This window comes from Gavia stellata, chromosome 1, assembly GCF_030936135.1.
Source record: "Gavia stellata isolate bGavSte3 chromosome 1, bGavSte3.hap2, whole genome shotgun sequence".
NCBI lineage: Eukaryota > Metazoa > Chordata > Aves > Gaviiformes > Gaviidae > Gavia > Gavia stellata.
In genome coordinates, this window is record NC_082594.1 from 105,422,035 (window position 1) to 105,447,222 (window position 25,188).

The 25,188-nt window shown below is 40.7% G+C and overlaps 1 protein-coding gene across 1 annotated transcript in view; it reads left to right on the forward strand.

Annotated features, from left to right (window-relative positions):
* The window catches only part of APP (amyloid beta precursor protein), a 238,051-nt gene that overhangs the window by 104,839 nt on the left and 108,024 nt on the right, over positions 1 to 25,188 (forward strand). The window contains exons 4-5 of the mRNA XM_059824454.1: positions 8,882 to 8,994; positions 10,487 to 10,680. Of these exons, the coding sequence (XP_059680437.1) occupies positions 8,882 to 8,994; positions 10,487 to 10,680 (307 nt within the window). The remainder of the gene's footprint in view (positions 1 to 8,881; positions 8,995 to 10,486; positions 10,681 to 25,188) is intronic.

The window sequence follows — 25,188 nt, forward strand, 5'->3', positions numbered from 1 at the left end:
ATCAAGCAGTCTTTTCTAACTTGCCTTGGCTTCCAGCACCTTCCAGCTTTCCATTCCCTCCTCTTTTTATAGCACTGCAGAAGATCTGTTTTAGCTAGACATACTGCTGTCAGTTTAGGATGGGACCTGGAATCGCCAGAATACAGCCCCCCTGCTCCAAAAAACACCAAACCTGCCCCCCCCCGCCCCATGACCCTGCGGCAAGCACCCACAGGTGCCATCCTTCCCTTTATAATCTTTTTTCCACCGTAAGCAGCTAGGCTTCAGTCCCCAGTGCATTCACCAGCCCTGCAGAGCAGTTGACAGTGTCCTGTTACAGATTTATCAAACGGGACTACTGCGATGGTGGAGTGAAAAGTAAAAAGTGGATCTGAAAAGTCTGTTGGCTGCAGAGAAGAGAGGGGAAGAAAGCAGTAAGCAATTAAGCACAGTGTGGGAGGAGGGGAAAAGATTTTTGCTTGGGCAGCATCACGTAGGAGCTCTGTGACTGAGGCAGGATGGAGTCAAGCTATCCAGAGTGACATCTCTAGATTTCATTATTCCTGCTCTTTCCTAACTCACCATTTCCAAGAAATTAGCCAGGATTATGTAATTGGGAGGGAGGGGGCTGTGTCTGCAACTAATACTCTCTCATTTGTGGCAGAAGCTTTGCAGATGTAATTAGTGCACTGAGGAACCGGAAGGGAGAGCAAGGCAATCCTGAAATTTCTCAACTTCCTGAGTGGACTTTGCAGCCTGCTTTTGGGCCTGTTCCCCATTTTGGTTTGTGGCACAGGGCAAGAACGTTTGCTAGTGTGAGTGGTTGGTGCCTAGAAGAAAGCAAACTGAAGGGGAAACCCTTCAGATAGCCTTTTTGGCGTGGCCTTTGCTGCTGGTCAGACTGATAACAAGTTCTGGGAGGGTCTTTTTTTTACTTTGTGGGCCTTTTAGGAAGATGGGGCAGGAGGAGGAATCCCAACACGTGACATAACCCATGATGTTGGGGTAATGGGCATTAGCACAGTTCTGTTATATTGCATTAATAAGCAAGAGAGGGACAGAAAAGGCATCTTACTGTACTCCCAGCAAGATTTTTCCGTGAAGATGGGGGAGACAATTGGAAAAAAGGAGAGAAGTAAATAAACTTAATGCTTCAGTGAACTGCTGAGGTGCTGCAGACTTTTAAGGAATGTTTACATGCTTTGTCTATAAAGATGCCAGAGCGTGTGATGATGTGTACTTGAATTTTTTTGCATGTAAACAGATGTATCCATTATTGGCATAATGCATCAAATCTGAACGATGCTTGCGTTTGGTCTGGAAAGGAAGACAATTTTATCAGAAAATCCAGTCAGGCAAAAAAGTAGCAAAGTGAGCAGAAATTCCATTTATGTCTATGATCAAAGAGCTACAGTGGAAGAAGGTTTGAGAATAATCCTTTTTTATGTATAGTATCTTAAGAAAATGAAGACATAATAAACACTGTGAATTACTTACAAGTATAGTTCTTGGTATATAGTTCATTATTTCATCTGGACAAATGTACTTTGATGGATTCTACCTAAAGGATTTTAGCTCTTTGACTCCAGAGTTTTGTGGGAGGTATTTGAACTTCCCAAAAATTGTGGTAGAACAGGTGATATAGCAAGATGGGGATGCTTTGTTGTGGTACTTGTATGGATGGATATTTAGATGTCAGCGAGTTCATTACAGTGGGTTTTCTTTTACCTTGATCTTGTGTCCCTGGTATGGTCATATATTGGGTGCCATCGCAGTGTTTGTGAAAAGTAGAGTAATTGCCATGATTTTCCAAAACTGTTGTAAGAGCATCAAGATGCTACGGTGTAGTACAGCTAGAATTACCAATCAATTTTTAATCTAATAGAAGCTTTGCTCATCTGAAATTGTTGCCTTTTGTAGCCTAACAAATAGATAAATGTTGCAAATGGTGAAGGTGGTTTACTTGAGAGTTGTTTCATCAGGGTGTATTTGTTGTTATGTACGCTAAATAACAGAATAATAAACCACTTTTTAGTGGGTGTACTCTCTACCTTTTCAAGTTTGGTTGAAAGCAGGAATACAAAAGCATTCAAGGATGCCTCTGAAGCAGAAGAAATGCTAAAGCAATAGGCTCTTGCTTTGATGCCATGAAAATGTCTTTTGGAGAATCCCTGGCATTTCAGATGCTTAAAATGTAGTGTATGGCTTTTGTCAAAAAAAAAAAAAAAATAGAAAAAAGTTATAGTTATGGGAAATAACACCTCAGAACTTTATGATGACAAAAGGGGCGATACAGAGATGTGTTAATGGGGTCGGTGTTGGTTTTGGCTAAGCCCCTAGAAGGCTGAAGAGCTGCAGCTGTTTCCACCTCATGCCCCAGAGGTGCCTCCGAAGGTCATGCTGTCCCTTATGCTCCTGCTCTTCAAATTTGGGTCTGCATTGCTGTCCATCTGCCGTGCCATGGGTCTCTTACTGAAATTCATGCCTTAGGTTACAGATAGATAAAATGGTGGAGTGGGGACAGTTTTCTTACAGAGCTGTTTTTGGGGCAGTTTTATGGGTAGGAGTTAAGCCTGTTGCTCATCAGAAAAATACAGATGGTCCAAGCTGCTGGGACACAGATGTCGTGTTTTATCAGCACCACCTTGCCTTTCTCTTGGCTGGTGAATGGGTTTTAGGAAGAGGTGTCCAACGTGGCATTTGGGATGGGTTTGAGAGAGGTGGTGTTGAGCTTTTAAGGCTGGCAGGGTGTGCGGTGCAACAGCGGGCTCTCCACCTCCCTGCTGGAGTCCTTGTGTGCAAGCTCCTTCACAGCCCGCCCTTCGCTAGCGACTGCCTGGGGGGGGGTGTTCATCGTTGTTTGATGCTGCTCTCAATGCTTGCAAGTTACTGGGGGAGGAGATACAGTAGGGTGGTATTTGATACCCAACTGGTACTGGTATTAGTGGTTGTAGTCCTTCATAGGTAATGATGTAGGTAGAATTTATTTTTTAAATGGCCTTTTACATACTTCCTAAACATTGCTTCTTTTTAGCTTCCATTTTTAAAATTAAATTTGAAATTGGAAAAATTTACAAAGCCCATGTTTGCTATAGGTTATTAAAATCCTTTAAGCTAGACTGAAGATATTTAACAGTCTGTCTGAACGTGACTCGTGCCAGAGTTCAGAGGAGAGCCACACTGTGGGCTGGGGCAGGAATCCCTCCCCAGGGGCTGGGCACAGCAGCAAAGCCGCTTTCAAATTGGATTTGACAGGCACAGCCCCACCCTCTTCATCTGTAGATACCAAGTCTAAAATCTTGAAGTACTCTGTGACTGGTTTAGTGCGTTGCTAGACAATTGTGCTTACCAACTCATTTTGCTGAAAAATGAAATGTATTTTTAGAGTATGTAGCTGCTTTGCATTGTCCCTGCTTTTCTGGACTTCTGAAGAAAAGAAAAAGCATTTTCAATAAAGTGTTGTTTCTCTGCACATCAATTGATGCCAGCGTGTTTGGCTTGCACTCTCATGCAGATGGCAGCTAACCTTTTATTAGCAACCTATAAATAAGAGAAGGCATTGTACATGAAGACTTACATACACATCACCTTTAATAAAAGCACCTAAAGTTACATGGCTACTTAAATAAATGTAATAATGTATGTTTAATGGACTATGTAATAAATAAATGTGCCTGGGTAGGCACGAGAGCTAGAAGAGGTGTGGCGGGGAGCTGAGCTGTTGTGCCCGAGGAGCAGGGCAGAGCAAACCCCCCAGCAGCAGGATGGGGAAAGGCGCAGGGTCGCTCTGCTCCTTGCTGTGCTGTGCCGTGCCGAGGGTGCGGTGGCTCAGGATAATCTATGCGAAGTCACAGAGAAAAGACACGTTTTTCTGAATGTTCTCAAATACGTACGGCGCAAGCACTTGAGCTTGTAAATTCAGTTTAGCAAGGCCTCGCTCTCATCAGTGACATGGAAAATGAAGCCTTGAGTCCTAGAGCCTCAGTATGTGTGCTGCCTCCTCATGCAAAATTTAGCATGGGCTTTGTTTGAAAGTACTCCTCTGAACATAATTTGAACATGCTTATTTTTTGGTCAGGATCCTAACCATCTGCAACCATCTGCTAGCAGGTGTTTGGTTTTGTCACGGATTTTGTTTTATTACCTTTATCATCTTATCTGTGCTCTCTTTTTGTGCAATGTTGGATGGATCCTCACATCCCATCTGTTTTATGCAGTGGATGGAAAATCTGCTGATCAGGACTGTGTCTCACACAGGGTATTGTATTTTTATTTTGAATTACTTTGCCCTGATATCATATCCGCCATTTAAACAGATAGGGCAGTCATCTTCTTACAAGAGTGCCCACTTGCTGAGCCTTTTTCTACCTAGAGAAGATTTAAATGAGTAAGTGATTAGATGCCTTCACTATGATCCTAATTCTTTTGTTACAGGTTGAGTCTTAATGCTCTTCCTAGTCTTTGCTGGGTTGAGAAATGAAGTTCCTGAACCCGAACTTCTGCTCTTACAGCACAAAATCTGTTGTTGTTCCAAGGGTATTTTTCAGAGAATAGGATGTGCTTGAGTGAAGTAAGATTACTTAATAGTAAAATGTGGTGTCACAATCTCGGGCAAAACTGTCCTTGAAAAACGTGAACCGCTGCCCCCTTGTGATACACCAGGATGGGGCAATATGAGGAAGTCTGCTACAAACGTAATGGAGAATTGGGCATCAGGAAAGGGATTACCGACATTAGGAAAAGAAAACGAGATTTGTAAAATGAAATTAAACTGTGACTTACTACATTGACACAATCCACGTTCCAGTGATGTGCAGAGAGTGAGTATGGCAACTTACATGTTGCTGTTAAAAGACATAGGTTTGAGTTATGAACAAGCAATTTATTTTCAAAAGGGCGAGCAACAGATTGTCAGCCTTCAGCTAAATGAATCGTAGGCACAGGGTGGGTTTTTCTAACATGGTAATGTGATCTCTGCCCAGAATTCCCCTTCAGGCCTGTTTTCTCCAGACTGATCAGAAACCCACAAGCCAGAGGCATCTGGTTTCGCCCAGCCCTTCCCTGCAAGAGTGGGTAAGCAGCTACTGGAAAACAAGTAGCTGTTAGACTTTTGTGTTGGATCACTCGAGGGAGTTTAGTGATTTACGAGCTCACCAAAAGACAAATTGTGCCATCGTGGTTCATTATTAGAGTACCTTGGCAGAGCACAGATGTACAGCTGTAATCAAATTACAAGAGGTGCAGAAGAAGGCAGAAAAATACAGGAAAAAAAGTGATAAATGTAAACCTGACAGAGGTAGTGCCGGTGGTGGTAATAATACCAATCCCTTGTGGGTTCAGATTCAAAACAAATTTTACAAACCCTTCTGTCCGTGGTGTGGTAGCGGTTTAGCCATTGCTTGCCCCCAGCAGGGAAGGCGGTGCAGGAGGTGGGTAAGGTGCTGGTAGGGATGGCACAGGACCAGGGAGGCTTTTAAGGCAGTGCTGCTGCCTGGAGAAATGCTCATCTGACTTGAGCCATGCAGGCAGGGTGTCAAAGACAGTCCGGTGTGGTGCAAGTTGGTATGTTGCTGTATTGGAAGGAAAAATAATTTTTGAGTTGAATTACATGTTGTGATGGGATGCTGGGATACTCCATCAGTCAAAAAAATGTGCTGATCCACAACCACCTTAGTCATGGATTGTAGTGGCAAACAGAAGAAGCACTACAATTTTTCCTTATTTTTAGAGCCCATACACATTGTCAGTCTCTCTTAGGAGACACAGGATTGCTCTCCCTTCACACGTGCTTGTTTACCCTATGTAGTCTGTGTGTTACTTGTACAAAAAAAGCGAAGAATCCCCAAAGTCTTATGATTCAGCAGCATTGAAGGTTAAACATGTACTGGAGTGATACAGGTAGAAGCTTGTCCACAAATCAAGTGTGTTTGAAGTGCTTCTTTCTGATGGATTTGTGTTTCTGTTAGACTAGCCCAGGCAAAATAAATGTTGCAGTTGTCATCTGAACTCAATTTAGTTCATCAAACTGCCACTTGAACATTCACTTACTGAAAAAAAAAAAAACAACACAACAACCCCCCCCCCAAAAAAACAAAAACCAAACACAACAAAAATAAAAAAAGTTCAAAGCTTTGCATTTAAACTTCAGTAATAACTATAATAAACTGAATGAAAAAAGTTTCCAGGGCATAAGCTCTGTGTGTGTAAATAAGGGCAGAATTAAATCTTATTTGTAATAAGAAATTGAATTGAAGGCAATAGGAATCACATGCAAAGTTGTGAATGATTGCTTCTGCTCAGATTTTCACAACTCTAAATAATATATTACAATTCTGTATAATGAAGGAGTGTTATATTAAACAACCGCCCTTCTCCCCATCTCCTTCTTTCCTTCTGAAAACCAGAGGGGCCTTGTTCCAATGAATGGTTTATTTCTGTGAAATTCAGCAACTGATTGCAAAATGGAGCCTCACTTGAAATGAGAATTTGGTTTACCATGAGAATGCTGATACCTTATTTTGAAGGAATCTAATTTTATGAAGCAGACGCACATTATGTATATAAAAGTCAAATCTAATACCATACTTTCAATTATATTGAAATGTCTAACATTTCTTTAGTATTTTGATATGTGTTGGTTGATATAATCAGACACTCAAAATTAGTTTAATTACGTGCTGTTAATGACATTACAGCCCAGGCTGTGTTGCCCAGAACTTTTGACGTATAGCTTTCCATTTTATATTTGGTGACTGTAACTCAGTGATACATCAGTATTTGTTACTTCTGCTGAAATTATGTAAGCTTATTTTTTTGAGTAATGAGGTATAATAACATTAATTGCTTTCTAACTTCACCCACACAATATTCTGACAACATTACAGGGTGTTAGGGTGAATGGAGTAGCTTCATGCAGGGGTTGTTAGAAGTCAGATAGATGACACAGGGTTGGACGCATGATTGCGTGCATAGCTTCAGGAATCTGATCTACTTTGCTGGAGTAGAATGCACGCCAGGGTTGGGTGCTGCTTTTTGGATTTTTGTTGTTTTGTAGAAATGTTTGCCATAAAGACTGCTCTGAATGTTTTGCATGCTTGAACAGCCAGCAAAGTATAACTGCAGTTCTGTATGAAGTTGTACGTCCTAGGAGAGTGAAGTCAATATACTTTGTGAGTCTTCAGCAAAACACCTGTGTGCTTGCTTAGTGCTCAGGTACTTGGTTAAATTGAAGCATTAGCAATTACTTATGTACTGAGTGACTTTGGGTATGTGGCAGGATGGTCCCTACAAAGACAAGTACAGCTAAAAACAAGGTACAAATTTATTCAAATTTCGGTGCAAGATTTGGGTGTGATACCACTGGGAGTAGAGGCTTTGTCAACAGAAGCTGCAGATTCTGTATTTTGGGTTACCAAAAAGTGTTTTAACTCATGACTTTTGCAAGTTTATTTTGGACACCTCTAGAAGGCATTTCTTTTAATGATTTGCAGGCATTAGAGTATGTCACTGAAGGATAAAGATAACAAAAACCTTTTTTTCCTTGTAAACTAACTGGCTTTTAAAGGCTTCAGATCAAACACACTGAAATATAGTAAGGAATTTCATGTGAATACACGTCTTGGGAATTAGCAAAGGTATATACACCTGTTTGCTGAACTCTTCTTTCTCCCAGTGCATTGGGTGTTGATTATTTTTAAAATTGACTTTTTAGTTGTAAGCCTCAAGGGCCACTTCATCAGAGATGACCCTCTACTGAACAGTAAACTTGTAGTCATGTCATTTTGATTAATTAACCTGTTATTACATCCATGTAGCCATTGGGCCACCTTGGTTCGTTCATTTAACACACACACAGGCTGTAGTTTTTTGGAGGTTAAAGGCAAATGTGCTTCAGGGAGCTGATGATTTATGCCAGCTGAGTCATGCGCTTTCACAATCCAGTGTCTGTTCAGTATATTTACTTCTCAAAAGTACTCTGTATTTTTCCTTTGAAAAAATATCTTTCAGGGGGTTTGGGTTTATTTAATTGCAGTGCCAGAATTGTACAGAATTACAGTGATTTTAGTCTAATAAATCATGTTACTTATCAGCTGTGTTTCTTCTTATTCGTTAGTACTGAAGCTGTAAGCATGGTTTATTTCATTAGCATGTAAATTTTTGTCTTACTGCTGAAGACAGCACAGTCTCTTTGGTCAGTTACGTCCTTGGTAAAGAGCCTTTTTTGCCCCACTTCAATCCCAGCAGATACTCAGGTGATCCATGAATCATCTTGTTCCCTGGCTGATGAGCTCCTCTTGCTCATCAACCTTCTGGGCTAACCTGAATTCGTCTGGCTGATGAAATGAGGTTGCAATAAAGAGGCTGAATCAACAAAAATAATTCAGTGGACTGTGTTGCTGTTAGTGCTGTAATTCAGTAGAAATACTCTCGAATTGTTTGAAACAATGTGGTGGTGTCAGATTTGTTTTGTGTGAAAAAACTAAGTATTTCAGAACACTTCAAACCTGCTCCCTACCGCTACGCAGATGCAAAATGTAATTGTCCCTCCCCATCCCTGCACTCCCCTTCCAGGAGCTGGATCCACCAACTTCTGACTTCGTGTTGCACCACACACATCTTCAATGGGTCCTGCAAGTTTCACACTGGGTGTATGGAAGTTAGCATATTCCGTAAAGTTTTCATAATCTAATAAATCTCTGAGGTCAAAGACAGGAGCTACTTTCAAATGGAAAGTTTGAAGAAGGTGATAATGGAAGTGCCATTTAGAAACGGTTTCATTCTCTGCAGACAGATCCTGCCACTCATTCACGAAAGCTGCCCTGCACCTAGCTGAAGGTTTAAAAAGATGAGGTACCGGAAGCAAAATTAACATTTTTGTATTTTTTATTTTTTTTCCTTTCAGTGGGCGAGTTTGTGAGTGATGCCCTTCTGGTACCAGACAAGTGCAAGTTCCTTCACCAGGAAAGGATGGATGTGTGTGAAACTCACCTGCACTGGCATACTGTTGCTAAAGAGGTATATTCATCTGTCTTGAAGTTTCCCACCTTCCTTCTTTAGAGCTGTATCACTCTTCTGAGGATGAGTTTCAATATAGCAGTGACATGGAAAACAAAAAGCAGTACTTAGGAATGTTTGAGCGAATGGCTTTTTGTTCTGCTTTATAAGGGAGGAAATGGGAGTCACTCTGCTGAGCACATCAGAGTCCACTATTGGATACTTAACGCTGACCTTTGGACACTGACCCTGTTTCACAGCACTGTTTTTTTCCCCACATCCACTCACAGACCCACCAAGTTTTCTGCCTCCTCTGGTTTCCTGCGCTTCCAGTCCTCCTAAAGACTGATCGCTAATGCCTAGGCTTTGCCTTTATCATTGTCCTCCAGTATGGGTATTGGTATGCCAGGTGCTTCACAGAGATCCAAGAGGCCTCAAAGAATGCAGTATGTGAAATTCAGCATAAAAGGGTAGGAGAGCTGATGAGACATAGGACTGGCCAAAGACATTTTGCAGTCAAGCACAGAGTTTTTACAATTTACCAGTGCTTTACTGAAAACAGAAGTAAACCCAACGTTGTGATTGCTAATGCGTTTTGTACTTTTTTGTCCTTATGTAGAGAGGTTGTAGGAATAAAAACTGAGATGAGCTTCACGAAGATTTTTGGCTGCTCTTTTGTTTGGAACCTCTTAGTTTGTATGTTATCCCACCTTCTGGAGATCAAAATTGAAATACGCTTAGCAGCTTTTTGTATTTTCAGTTCTTCCTTGAATCATACTGTTGCCCCTCAAATGAAGTGTTTAAAGCACCAACCTTCATGCAGGCAAATTCTCGTCCATTTTAAGTACTTGCAAACTTGGAATGGCATAGTCTAGGAGGACATCATCACTGTGCACTGTTGAACTATTTACCTTTTTTCACCTCTCCTACCTCACTATATCTTTCTGTCCTACATCACTGTATCTTTAAGGTATAATTACGTGCAACTGACTGTTTTCCAAACAAGGCTAGAAGGTACTGTACTGGCAGAGTTGTCAGACCAGATACAGTGTGTTTCCAGTATATCCAATATTTTAAATGTTAATCTATCTTCCAATGAACTCTTTAGCAGCATTAATACATCAGGATTAACACATCAAATTATCGTTCTGCCTTCGAGTTTTCTGTTTATGAGGCAGAGCCTGTGAGGATTTTAGGCAAGAGGATATGGAGTCGTCAAGTATATGGGAGGAAACAAGTCTTTCTATACTGGCAAAGACTGAAGGGCAGGAAAAGGGAAAGCTTGTTGCTTACAATGGTCATGTGGACACAGGTGGGGAGCTACCTACAGTGTAGATAGTGAATGCATAGGTGACCACTCTAAATTATGTTTCAAAATTCAGAGACAGTGCAGTTCACCACCTGCAACCTCCTAAGGCAGTACACAGCCTCTTACGTTTACTTGAGGTCTGTGACATTTTTTCTGGCTTCCTCAATGACAATATTGTTGCTGTTTTCTTTCTATTTTCTGTAGTCCTGTAGTGAGAAGAGTATGAATCTGCACGACTATGGCATGCTGCTGCCCTGTGGAATCGACAAGTTTCGTGGTGTGGAGTTTGTTTGCTGCCCGTTAGCAGAGGAAAGCGACAATCTTGATTCAGCTGATGCTGAAGATGATGATTCAGATGTCTGGTGGGGAGGCGCAGATGCAGACTATGCAGATGGAAGGTAAGAGTGACTTTCTACCCTTCAACTTATTATTATCATCTTATTAAAGATGCCAAAAATCTGTCTAAAAGACCTCAGTGTGGAAGAGTCACTGCTCCTTATAAGTGGACTTGCTACAATGGTTGAAAACATAGGTGTTCTACTCATTTATTTTTAACTTTTTACAGAAAAGCTTATTGTTAATATAGTTATTGTGCTTTTGATGCCTTCATCTTTTCTTCAATGAGACGTATTGTCATTTTTGTTATAAATCAAAATGCTTAAATATATACTTTTTGACAGCTAAATGATAAATGCTGTACTCTTAAGATGCTTCATGTGCAGTCTGGGGTACTGCAGCAGAAACTCAGCCAACATAACCACTGAAGGTTTTGAAATGTCTTTATTCATAATAGGCATTAGCTGTGTGCCATTATTACCATAAGAATATTTTTCTGCTGACAGTTCCTTTCTAAATGTGATCTAAAAGAAAATCTGTTTTAGTATCTAGCCTTTGACAGATTCGTTAGTACACTACTGTTAAGTTGCAGTATGAAGGTTTCCTTTGCACGACAGCAGTGGATGGGAAAATACCACACTTGTCTTTACCCTTTAACATTCCCTGTGCGTGTAGGCTGATTTTGAGCCAAATACAGGTATGACTGTGTTGCAACTGAGTGGTCCGGTGCTGTCAAAGCCTTTTCATATCACTCTCTTGAGCATGTTAGACAGCAGTTGTGAGAACAGAGTACAACGTTAATGTCCTTGCAACTGAATTCAAACAACTCTCTAAGATGGCTTTCTTCATAAAACTAAGATCTACTTTCAAATTCTGTTTGTGCTTCCTAGATTTCCATCACTTCATACTGTGCTAATGCAGTGTTTCTACTTCTTAGGTGATGATACTGCATCTTTCACAAATAATACACAAAATCTAAAACTTGGGGCAGATTACAAGTGGTTTCAAAGAGAACCCTGAAAACAAATGGGGACCGAATGAAGTAAATAATGCGGAAAGTTAATAGTTCTGAATTGTGTTAAGTTTGGGCTTTTTAATAATCCAGATGGAAACAAGTTCAGGAACAGTGTAGAGATGAAGGATGGAGATTGAGCAGCTGTAATTGTATGCAAAGAGATTGCATTAAGACAATGAAAAATTACAAAACATGTCATGGTGGGTGTCTAAATCTTTCCTGACAAAGCATTAGTAAATGTTGCAGGAAAGAGTTCTTTGTGAATAATGGAATAGGTTTAATTAAAATAAATATTTCCTCGTTGTAATTTGCAGTTTTCTCTCATAAACGGGAGTGAATGGTCAGGGCTGCTTGATGCAAGAAGCCTGCATCAAGTAACATTGCATCTTCCACCTCTACACCTTCAGGCTTTTTTCCTGACTTGTACTTCCAGCAGCTGTCAAAGTGTCACAATTTATAACCCTTTCAGTGGGTTTTGTAAACCAGCTTTTGGACTGTTGCTATGTCACTTCTGTGTATTTGATTTACATTTTGATTGGAATCTGTTCTCTTAGAATAAGAAATGAGTGCAGACCTTGTTCTAATTGAGACAAAATTGCGTTTTTTTCATCATATGTATATTTCATCATATGTTTCATCATCTGTGTATATATACACAGACATGATAGATACATAGATCTATCTTTTATACCTATTACCTGTCTTATCTATTTATCTTACATTTATTATATATCCCTATATGTAAAGTACATAGATATAAAACTTTTCTGTCATATATCTGATAGATGGATAATGGTCATATATCTGATCAAAGATTCCTAAAATATTTTAAATAAAAGAGCTCACAGGGGTGTATATAGAGTAGTTTTGTTTGCAAGACACATATCCCATTTATTTCTGTCTTTTTCATGTTTGTCACTGAACATTTAATTTACTATTCTAGTCTGTTTTGTTCTTTATAAAGCAGTTTAATATCTGAAGAGATGAGTTCAAGAATAACTTCATAAATTTTGTATCCTCTAGGAATAGGAGCTGTAATTGCGTTTGAATCCATTTCTGAAGTTCCAAGCAAATAGAGATTTTTTTTTTTTCCCTCCCCTCCCGTAGAAGTGCATGCAAAAGGAAAATGAAAGGATCCTTTTATGGGGCACTCGTACTTCAACTGTAGATGAAGAGCCAAGCAATTTGTAGTTCTTTTACACTGACTCACTCATATTTCTTGCTGCCTCTTCAGTTTCCCAGCTACATTTAAACTGTGTGTACTGGAGCCAGAAATACTCTTGAAATGTAGTCGTATTAAAAAAAAAAATTACACTTTTCTTATGCAGCAGTAGGTGGTAGTTCAAATTTTGTGTGTGTATATTCATACATATATGAGCATATGTTTGTGCGTATATAAAGATATATATGCCTTAGTCCTAGGCTGATTGTGAGGGAGGAAGGAGGAGAAAGGAAGTGAAAAGTGGGGGGACGCTTTCCTAATGCTAAATTCCCAATATTCTCTGCTATTAAAGCACCTCTGTTTGAAGTGCTTGCTTAAGTCTACGTGTTTTCACCTTACATGGGTGATCTCACACTGACAGCGTTTGCTTCGTCGTGAAGCCTTCCAAAGAGTTTAAAATCCCTTTGTGTGTATGTCCGTGGCGTGACACCGCATGAAGGGAAGAGAAGGGGCCGGTAGCTTGTGCATCGGCTAACGCCAACCCCACTGCTCAGCAGCTCTGAAGCAAAGCCCTCTGTCAGAGGAGGTCTGGGTTCTTCATGGAGCCCCTCTCTGTGCAGGAAAGGGGTACGGTCTTAGCAAATCAGTTGGGCAAAGTATCTGTCAAAGTATTTTCCTCACTCAGGAATTGTGATAGCTTTTACTTGTGTCAGATCAACCGAGCATGAGTTGTTGGTGTCTTCCAGCTGACTGCTTTTAGCGCACACAGGATGCACTCCAAATCACGAGACAAGATACTGTGCATTTCAAGAGGGGTCATTCAGTCATTCTGGGGAACTCTTGTGTTTGCTTTGCCAGTCATTTTTGTGACCGCTGATACAAGTTCATGCAAAGACAGGAAAATTAGAAGATAGGAGCTGGTCCTTTAGGAGAAGGATGTCGTGCCGTTATTCTGCCACAGGTTTGTGGCAGGAATTCCACAGCATTCCTTTTACAGCGGTTACTGGGTTAACTTTTTTTACCCATTTCTACCCAGAATTCACGATTTCTGGCTAAACTTAGTTGCCAATACCACATTGGTACTTCAGTAATTGCTCTTTCTTCTATTTTTTTGTTTCATTAATATCTGGGTTTGGTTCCGTTGTACAAATAGGGCCTTTTAGATGTTTTTGCTGTGCATATCTCAATATATCCAGTATTTAGAATCGCCAAGTGGTCCAGCTAGAACATAACCCACTCCTCGCACCTAAGCAGAAACCAGTCTGCTGTAAATGACCCCAGCTGCAGGATTTCATATCCCTTGTTTCTCATGTCTGGCTGTGGAGCCTTCTGCTTGATAGCTGTGGGTTTGTCTCGCCCTGCCCGTGCCTAGTACCTCTCCTGGGGAGCGAAACCTCCAGGCTGGCTGCTTCACGCTCCCATCTCTGTAAAACGATACCGGAAAATGTTGGGCACAGACCCCCATCAGTGGGTGGTGGCACGGTGACTGCTGCATGCCTCGGTGCGAGGGCCTTTGGGAGGGCTGTGGCCGCTTTAAGACACCCAAGGCAAAGTGAAGGTGACATGTTTGAGGTGGAGGTGCCAACCTGAGAAGCAAATGACGATGTCCTCGTTTGTCAAAACTCCTGTCGTGACAAAGCACAATCCAACAAGTGTAGGTGATGTATTTTAAAGTAACCTCATATCTCAAACTATTCAGATCTAAATTTTAAAATATTTGCATTTGTGATTCTGAATATTCAGAGGAAACCACATTGCAGCCATTCATTTTGAAAATAAATGCCCTTTTTCAGACTGTCTTGTGTTTTTACCCCCAACAGTTGTCTCTGGAGCACTGCATTTTCTTTGTTGTTTTGTCGTGGGTGGTTTTTTCTGCACAGGAGGAAGCAAAGGTCAGCAGAACGTTGTATCTGCACCGTCAGAGGGCACATGGAGGCAGCTTGGGCTGCAGTGCCGTCACAGGCGGACGTTCTTCCTACCTGGCGTCGGACCACCACCTGGGTCTGGATGTAAAAAGATGTGGCTTGCCTCGTGGTGTGGATTGTTGGCAGTACTTGGGGAAAGGAGGGACAGTATATTTTGGTGACGGGTGTGATATACCCCTTTTTTTGTTCTTGAGGCCAAGAGTCAGGATCTGCCCTTGCTTTTGAAATTGCATCATGTCGTGCTCGTCCTGAAATAGCATATAACTCTGACTAAGAGGTCACGAGCATTTTTTAGCAGTGGCATCCCTTGCTGTTTTCCACACCTTTAATTAAAATTTACCTTGAAGACTGCCTGAGGGACAGCCAGATGCAGGTGCTGGCTTTCAGTATAGCTGCAGAGCTCTCCCTGCATAGCTACAACTCAGTGAAGTGACCTGCAAGCTCTGGCTGCCCTTGAGACTCGGCACAGCCTCGTGGCCCTCCTGCCTGTACCTGGGCACTTGATAGAAGCTCTGACGTCCTTGGTGTCCAGGGTTGAACATCTTTAGGAGTGGCGGCCAAGCTGGAAACTTCCAGGTTTTCTCTGTCTACATGTCTCATACGTGCCTCTCCTCATCTTCCTGTCACCGTGCGTGAGACCACCCGGCCTTTCCTTCCCACTGAGGAAACAGGCTGCTGTCATTTTCTCTCTTTCACAGCAGGGAAACTGAGGCATGATAAGTCTTACTGTTGAGGGTTATATGGAAAGCTTTTCTTTAAGTCCCGTGGCTCAGGAGCAGAAGATAGTGCCTTAACTTCAGCCAAGTCTCATTTTTCTAGACAATCTGAATATATTTTCAAGGTCCAAAATAGGAGATTGAATTTCTCGTTGTTTTTCCCTCAGCAGGTTAGGCCAAATTAATTTTGTCTGTTTGGTATATATAATATATGTTCAGGCTGATGTAATGATTGGCTAGTGTTGTAAATGTCGCATTGTAGGGAGTAGTGTATTTTATAAGGGTTTGGTTTACAGTTTCTCATAAACTTCTGCTAAGCAAAGTTTTATGGTTTGTTCTAACTTGCCATTAGGATAGTTAATACGGTAGGTTTTTTACTACAAGAAACAATCCAAAAGGGTGCAGTCCACTTTGTGCTGATAATTAGGCATCTGTGAAGTAAAACTAAAATAAATTTGTGCTATATAGCATGGTAATCATGTTTTTCTCTGGTTTTGCAACCCTGTACCAGACTGAGCTTAAGGATGAGTGCTCATCTCCCAGATGCTGCAAAAAAGTAGTTAAAGTGCTGTATCCTTTTTGACTCCATAAAGAGTGCTTTTTTTGTCAATGGTATCTAGAAAAACTGCCTTTTTTCTTAATTGCCTCCTCCAACTCTAATCCAAGAAATCCTGAAAGGCTTTTAAAACTTGTCAATTTTTTCTAATGGTGAAAGCAGCATTGTATATGTGCCTATTAAGCTGAATTGTTTCTGGGTGAGACCCTATGCTTTTAATTATCAGTCTTGTTCTAGCATTTGGAGAAGAGGAGTCACAGGGGCCCGACAGAATTGCTTTTCTCAGTAATTCGTTAGAGATCCTTACTTGGCATGGAGGAAGCGTACATCTAATTTCTTTCACTTTCAAGTTCTTTGTACGTCTTTATCTATGACTTAAGTGGTACAAAGATGTCAACACACATTTTACTCAGAAATCTCTGCGAGTTAACCTCAGCATCAAATTAGTTACAATCAAAATTCCCCAGAGTGCTGTCATTAAATCAGGGTGTCACAAGGTGTGTTTAAATTGGCCGCTGTCATAGAGTACCCTGACCTGATGTAACAACACACCAAGTCCTCGTGGTATGTCACGCTACTGCCTTGACACAGAGTAGGCAGACAGGCAGTTGGGATGTCTGCCTGTGGCACGTGTTTATGAAAAATACCTGAGTTTAGATAGTGACACATAAGCAAGTAAATTTATTAGTGCACAAGAGTCAAGTATAAGAATTTTAAAAGTCAAATTTAATGGGGTTTAGTCATTTCTATACTTGGGAAATTCTCTTTCCTTTTGCCAGTGTAGCTTTGACTAGCTACTGCTTAATTCCCTTTGTTTGGGTCTCTGCGTGCCCGAACAGTGGGAGATTTAATGCAGGCAAGAGTCGTGTTGTGTTGGCCATCAGCAGCTGGGTGTCCTTCATTTAAGTACACCTGCAGGGAGGCTGTCTTCTGACACCTGGATAAACCCCCGCTGTGGCTGTGTGGGCTCTGGGGTGTCAGAGTCCCCATGGGGTGGGGAAGTGCTGCAAGCCTGAGGAAGGGTCAGGCCCTGAATGGTGTCTGGATACAGAGTGTGGTTGATGCAGAAATCAAAGGGGGGGCAGATCTTTCTGAAATTCTTCGTACTTCTTAAATCCTTCAATTTCTACCTGTTTCTTTATACTTGTATCTGGTACATAGTGCCATTGTGTTTCTTGATCGTCCTTCCCTCCTTCTCCTCCTTCTCTCCCATTGTTCTTAGTGTTAATGTTGTCTTGCAGCATTGAGTCAAAAACCTGAGGCTTAATTGGAACTCCAGCTCTGATCACAAAAGATTTGTCTGAAGAACGTAGAAATGGGCTATCTGGAGTGCTTTTGAAGTGTTTGCTATTCTAAAGCTAGGAAAGTGTTATTGATCAAGATAAAGGAAGGTGCTGAGGCTAAATTCTTCGTTGGAAACAGACTCACTGGAGGAAAAAGGAAGTTACCATTTTGTCTCTGTTGAGTATTTATCTGTTTTCAAGCCATCTTGTCACTCATGTTAAAACAAACAACAAGTTCTCGTTGATGTAAGCTTTTTCATTAAATTGGAAAGGCAATTTTTAAAATTTCAGTTAGAAATGCTCCAGTGGGAATCTCCTAAATTATTCTTTAAAAAACCAAAGCACGGAAAAAAAAAGAAAATCCACCCCCTACTCCCCAGGCACTTGAGCTCGTAAAGCTGAACCAGACGTGAAGCTGGACAAAGGGTTTGTACTGCAGGTTCTGGCTTAGAAGCAGGAAATGATTTGCATTTGGATGGATAAAAAGATTTCCCTTCTTCCATACTGTGCAGACTGAGCTGTCGGCTGTTCATACTCCTGAAATTTAAAGAAAACTGAACGTTGTGCCAGCAGTGGTGTGCCTGTAGCAGTGGTTCAGGGTCTGCTTGGTGGGGAGGGAGCTCAGTCATCTGTGACACAGGAGCAGGGAACGGTGCAGCCAGAGGCAGCGTTCTCATCAGCTGTCCTAATACAAATTGTTCCTAATTGGGAGTCAGTGCCCTAAATTGAACACCAGGAATTACAAACTTGCATACTTTTTCTTGCTTTTTTCCCCTCCTCTGAAGTTTGCCATTAGTATAGGTTAATGCCAATTACTGAAATAGGTGAATTTTGCACTACATGAATTGTCCATAACTGAATTGGTATTTTAGAGAAACTGAAGTCTTTTGGGGAGATAGTGTGGAAGGTGTTCTGGGTTTTGCAATATAATATTTCACCTAATTGGTTGGAAGTTCATATCTTCTTGATTTTTGTAGTAGAACTGTTAGAAACTGAAATAGAAAAAAGTGCTTTATACCTGTTCTAAAACATTATTAATGGTACAGCTTATCGAAGAACTTCTGTGTTTTTATAAGTATTTTAATGATAAAACCTAATTGCTTTTCTTGATAAATTAAACTAAGGCATCACCAAATTGTAGGCATAAGGTTACTGCTTATTTTATAAGGTTTGCTTATTTTATATGCTATTAGTATAGTCTGTGTCTCACATTCTTATATTGATTGGGTTTGTCTCTCATATTGGTTGTTACTTAATATTCGGGTAGTTCATGATATATTTTTAATAACAGGTTTTTTTCCTTTTTAACATGAAGGTTGTTAAAATAAAATTCAGAAAGCATAGAAACACCAGAGCATTAATGACTCTAGAAAGATTGGTAAGTGTTGGATTTCTTCTTGGGACAAGTAAAGTTAGAATGGAATTGATGAAACAGCGCATTGCTTTGAGAGGTAATTACAGTGATGCTGAGCTGGCAAATCCAATCACCATTTGAGTATAAAGCATTAACTGAAGTGATGGATGAGGCTATGGGTGGAGAGAATTAATCTAATTGAGGAAGTGATGAGTAGAAGATAGCCAGGCTTTCATGACCCCTGATGAAAGCAGTTTGCTAGCTGTGCAGGCTACCTATATGACTTAAGTGAATGTTGAGCTTGTTTCAGGAGGTTAATGGCATCAACCCTGCAGATTTAGTGGTAGGTTGACTTGCAGAGGATTACATTTTTTGACCTCACAAAACAGAGCCATCAGCTGCCATGTTTTCCATAAGTAATAGGCAAAAATTTTATAAACCAAAATTTCAAGCTGTCAGTTGTGATGAGTGAAATGTGAGAGAGAAAGGTTCCCTGTATATGTTCATGTAGTAATCAACTCAAGAAACCCTTCTGATATGTCTGTGAGATGTTCTTGAGAAGTTCTTGAGAAGATGATATATACCATCCCATTTCAAGTGCTGTACTATTTATAATGCATGAAAAAAATAGGAAGTGAGAGATTTACAGCTGGGTTTTTCAACACGTACTGTCACACCAGCATGACTGTGTGCCTGTGGATGCGTAGCTGGATATCCTTCCATAAAGTTATCTGGCAGTTACTGCTCTGTTTTAACTTTCAGTGATATTTGTGGTCTGTTCTAGAAATAAGAGCTCAGCCTTGGGGTGGTTTGTGGAAATTTAAGAATTCCACCTCTTGTGAGGCTGTGCTATTAACAGCACAGTGTAGTAAAGCATTTTCTGTAGTAAGTACTTTTTTTTCTTTTGCCTTCTAAAAAAGGCTACACACTTTGAATACATGGATGAAACAGCAAAAACATATAGGGTGGTTTTTACCTGACAGAAAAGGATTCTGATCTTGAATGCAAATGTTTTGGCTTTGGTTACCTGATGACAAGCCATTTCTTCACGTGGGAGCTCTATTTTGATCACTGCTGAGGGAAAAATAACACTCAAATTGTCACCTGAGTGAAGAAGAAAAGGTTAAAACAGTAGAATGTTCACCTGGAGAACTGGACCTGTGCTTGCTTCTGCCATGAAAGTCTTCTGCTAGGCTTGGCGTGCTGTGCCCACCATAAAAAGCTTGGTACAAAGGGTGCCTCTTTTTCTTCTGGCTGCATGCATGGAGATAATCTGCTCTCCAGAAGTCCTGGCCTCTTGCAGCTGCTGCTGGTGGCAGCTGTATTTAAAAAGTTTAAGATGGCACATTCCCTGAAAAAGGATATTCAATGTCTTAAATGGAAGATCCAGAGTTATTACATGCTTCTGGTATTTTTTTGTTTGCTTTCCCAATTGTAAAACAAAGTTATTCTTCCAGTTTTACCGTGTCATTGTTCTGTGAGGGTACCAAGATGATGAGTTCCACAAAAAGGGCAAGTACTTAGTTTGGTACAGAGTTCACGCTGTCTGCCTCAGATAAGCTGTAGGATAGCAGGCTGGACAAAGAGACGCTGAATAGTCCATTCTGAGTATGGCAGAAGTTTTGTGGAAACAAATGTGTTGTAACAGATCCAGATTTTTCTGCTGATTCTCAAGCTGGCTGAAATAGGGCTGTGCAGGCAACCTTCACTCTGTCCTCTTCCATAACATTCAGTCTTAACGCATTTCTGATGTCAGGATTTTGAATTTAACATTTACTCAGTGTCATCAGGCTCATAGAGCTTCATTTTGTGTGTTTGCAGATATGTTTACTGTTCTACTTTTTAAGTTGCTCTTTAGCAAAAATAATCAAAGTGAGAAAGAATATGGGTTAAATATATTATTATTCTGTCCTTCCCTAAAAATTACATACTTCCTGCTGAATCCTCCATCTTCCAAAGAAAACTGTCAGAACAGTAACACCAGCAAAGGCTTTGTTTCAGAGAGAAAACTAGGTCAGTTTTGAAAAAGTACTCTTGCATGTCAGTCGACAGGTACCTTCTGCAAATGCACGAGATCAAATGTTACATGCTACCTCGTACACCCGTCTTTTTAAGCAGGTCAGCTGTGGAAAGAAATTTCTAAAATGGTATAAAGTATACCTTCTTGTTTAATTAGGGGGGAAAAAGAGAAGTGTATCTCTCAGAGGCAGTAGGGCAATAAATGTGTGTTTGGTGTTTATAAATGTTCTATTTAAAAATTAGGTTAAAAGATTTTTAATGCAACTTTTCCTGTTTTCTAACAAAGTTTATGAAACCAGGCACATTTTTCGTATTGTTTTTGTATAAAAGGCTAAAAAAATACAGTAAAAGAAGAGAGACAGTCTGAAGCACCTAACTCAGTTGTTTGATAAGGTCTAGGAACTCAAAAGCAGCCCATGTGATGCTTGTTGAAAAAGCTTATTTCAATTTTTTTTCCTATTAGGAAATGTAAAAATAAATATAACTGCAACCTCTTCAGTAAAGGAAAACAAAAAGGAAAATAATTAGAAGTGACAAAATGAGTGTCTGAAAAGTGTTAGACAATATGAATTGCTCGTCCTGACTTGCTGTGCAATGGAAGGTGCCCATCTGAGTTCTTAAAAGTCTCTTAATAGGTGTTTATATGTGTCCGAATACCACAATATTTCTTCTTGTTGTGAGATACCTGATTTACTAACCTAGTATAATCCAACCTTAATGAAAATAACCAAGGCATTTTTTAAGCAGTTTGTGCTTTTGTGGTCGCTTAACAGACAGACCAGAAACATTATTGCTGAAGTACCTTGTGGGTCAGACTTTCAATTCTGTAAATCACTGTAATTTTCTGGACTTTGATGCCAATAAGCCATTTAAAAGATCAGTTATATAGACTGGAGGTCTGGCATAACCCTTTTCTTTCCTGGCTCTGTGCCTAGTCTCAGAACTGCAGTGCAGTTTAATTCTTGGCATGCTGTCCATTCCCACCTCCCCCATACTTCAGGAAAATAGACCTTTTTTGGTATAACTCCCTACTCCAAGACTTTAAAGGTGAATGCTGAAATCTTCATTTCACACTTGGTTTTGACTTCCTTTCCTCTCTTCTACCCCCTGCAAAATTACTTTGGCAGTTCTTGTTTAAATTTACTACCTGGATACTCAGTTTCACATAGTTAGTATACTCAACGTAGTCTTAAAGTCATCTAGTGTACCAAAGCCAAAGTTAAACAACAGAAGATACAGTGAGGTGAGCACTCACATGCCAAAGCGTGCTGTTGGCTTAGCTTTTAGCTGTAAGTAGTTCCCGTGTTGACTCATCTGTTTAATTTGCGACAGCATTCAGAGGAGTTTGGTGGTGGGATCAAACCTGGTTCCTGAGAAATCTCAGTCTTCGGTCAGAATAATTTTTTCTAGCATGCAAGGTTTGGAAAAACGTTAGGTGGAAAATGCCCAGGCCTCTGATGCGCAGGTTTATTGAGGGAGAATTTGGTTCCTTGCCTGTTAGCTTTCTGATTTGCTTTTAAACAAAAGCCTTGTAATTAGGCCATCTCAAACGCACTCATCATGTTTGGATTCCAGGCATGTGTCCCACTCTTACAATTTGCTTTGTATTTCTGTTTTGCGTTTTCTTTTAAGGCATTAACTCTTAAGGCATGTAGAGGTTCACAGTTGGATCTGTCCATTTCCACTCCCACAGTTAAAGAACTTTGTGCTCTGGAGCTGGGCGTAAATATGTATCTGTGCTCATCATTAATCTTCTGCTGGAAGCAAAGCTAGACCCAGGCTCAAGAATACTTGACAATCCAGTCCCATCGCATGTTTCCTGGAGTTCATTTGGGGGAGCTGTAGAGGCCATAGAGGGGTGGGGGGTTTTGTGCTTTTGGAAACCTGAAGCACAAGATGCTGGAATCTGGGATGATGGCACCTGCAGTAGTAAAGGTTATGGACGCATAAATTACCATCAGCTTGGCCTGTTAGGCTGAAAGAGCACAGGCTGCAAGTTACATGCAGCAATTGCTTCTCCTGTGTTAATTCCCACAGCTGTCTAGAGCCAACATATATGGCCTTGCTCTCTGTAGGCAGCCAGTGGCTTGTTGCTGCTGCAGTCCCTCTCCTGGAATTAGCTTTCCCCCAGCTATTTGCTCCGGCTTGGTGGCTGGTAAAAACCACTGTCCAGATGGAAACTATTTACAATAAAATACAGTTGCAAAGTGTAGTGAATTATAATCTTTCCAGATATGAAAACATCTGTCTTGAACACCTTTTTCTTTCTTTTTGTCCCGCTGATGGAGTATATGTTTTTGTTCAAGTTACTTGGCAAGATCATGTTTTAAATACATCCAAATGGATGAGCGTTTATTGCAGACAAACGTGATCCACTTCCCAAAACCAGTAATTAGTCCATAGCTATTTGTTACCATAAATTGAAAGCTTTGCCATGTTTTTGTTTGAAGTTAATAGTCGCAGACAGAAACCTCTTCGTAAAATGTAGCTTATGCTGCAGCCCCACGAGTTCTGAAACACCATTAGAAAGAAAACTCATCGTTCTTGTCGTCTGTGGTCTGCCTCTCTCCCTGTTGCAGGTTATTGGAATACAGAAAGGAAGCTTTCATTTACTAATGTTTTCTTATTTTTTTCAACAACAAGAGGTAGCATAGTTCACTTTCCTTCACTTTCCTTTCCCTTTCCTTCAGTTTTATCTTCACAAAGTAACAGGATGATGCTCGCTTCCAAGTGAAGTGAGTAAATAATACATTGGTGCCAGCTCTTACTGCAGAGATGGATTGAGAAAAGGAGGTTATTAGATATACATTACAGATCCATGGTTTCAACATTGCTTGTAACGATGTGCTTAGGTGCATACTAGCAGGAGCTATACAGTGGCATGTGCTTTAAAACCAGAAATACGTCCATTGGAGTGGTCCATATGTTTCTGTTGGAGTCAATGGAACCGATTACCTCTTAAGGCTGCTGGAACCCCAGTGTGTCTGCAGCATTGGAAATAGAGCTGAAACCACCAAACTTCAAGCACCTCGTTTCACCACGCACTGGAGTGTAGATGATTTGTATTAATGACCCAGTGTGCTACTCGGACACTCAAGGGAAGCATCATTTCCATGACAGGGGGAATGGATTTTAATATCCCATATGTGAGGAGGTTGAAGTGGAAGGTTCAAAGCCATGACGGCCTCTGTGTCCACCATGAAAGGCAAGTACCAGCCTTCCTTGCCAAAGGTCTCCACTGACAGGAGATTGGGATACACTAATGTGTGTGTGGGGGGGAGGGGTTGCAAGTATTTTCATGGCTGCATTCAAGCCTAACAATTTACCTCTGTTGTTTACTGCTGAACTGTTAAATTCAGATGATGATAATATGGCTTTACAAATCTGCAAACTTACCAGTGTATCAGGTAATTTTTTTAAGCAGCCTTTAAAAAATCCTGTCACCGGCACCACTAAGCTAAGGCGAAATGTCAACAATTTCTTGTAAACGAGACACTGCAGTCTGTGGTGCTAATAAAACCCTGGCTGGGACAGTATCAAGGGAATATACAGAAAAAGCTGTCAGGGTATCATGGTTCTAGGAGAAACAAGACTGAGTCATACTTGTTTACCAAAGAAGGTAAAATGTAATAATAATACCAGGAAATAAGCACACCTGGTATTATTATTAAATGAAACTCTGAGAAAAATACCAGTATCCACATTATTTGGTAGTAAATCTTTGTTTGAAAATGGTGGATTTAAACTGATCACTGTGATGAAAGGTGTGCAAAAGTTAGACGCGCTGTCTGGGAAACAGCACCGTGGTGGTGCTAATTGAGAAATGTGAATGGTACCAGAACATTTAGCATGACAGGGAGAAACAGCTCTACACACTGTGCAAGAGAGGGGGGTTTGTCCCTGTTTGAAAAGTTGATGCTTTATTCCAAATGTTGAAGTATAAGTTAATTCCCTTCTCTGTTGTTCTCTATGGTCCCTCTCGCACGCGTGCTCTTTGAAGAGGAGCCAGGATGATAACAGTGGTTAAATCCAGGGAAACAAAATAAAGTATAATTTTTCATGTTTCTTAAAAGATGCAGTACCTTTTCTAATTCTAAGAATATGCAAAGTCCGTCCACTGTCTTTATTTGCAACAGAAGCACATCAAGATGTAGCATTGTTTATATTAAACCTGTGTCTTCAAGCATGAGGCTCCAAGTCCCCTGATTACTGACATATACTGGGGGAATCTCCTGGCCCCTGAGGAGTGCTGCTAAGGGGCTGCATGGTATTGTTGCTTTTCTCACATCTTTTATAACTGTGGCCTCTGAGAAGGTGTGGGCATCTTACGTTTGCGCTGCTGAGCGTGGTTACTGTGATTGACTCTTAGGAGTGTGTGACGTGGTGGGTAGCCTTGATATCTCATGTGAAACTGTTGCTGTTGTTACTGTTAGGCCTTGCTAAGATATGTCCCTGACTGTTGTGTATTCGTGCCATTTGGTCTGTGGTACTGTGTGGTATAGCTGAGCATGATGAAACCACCGGAATAATGCCAGTCCAG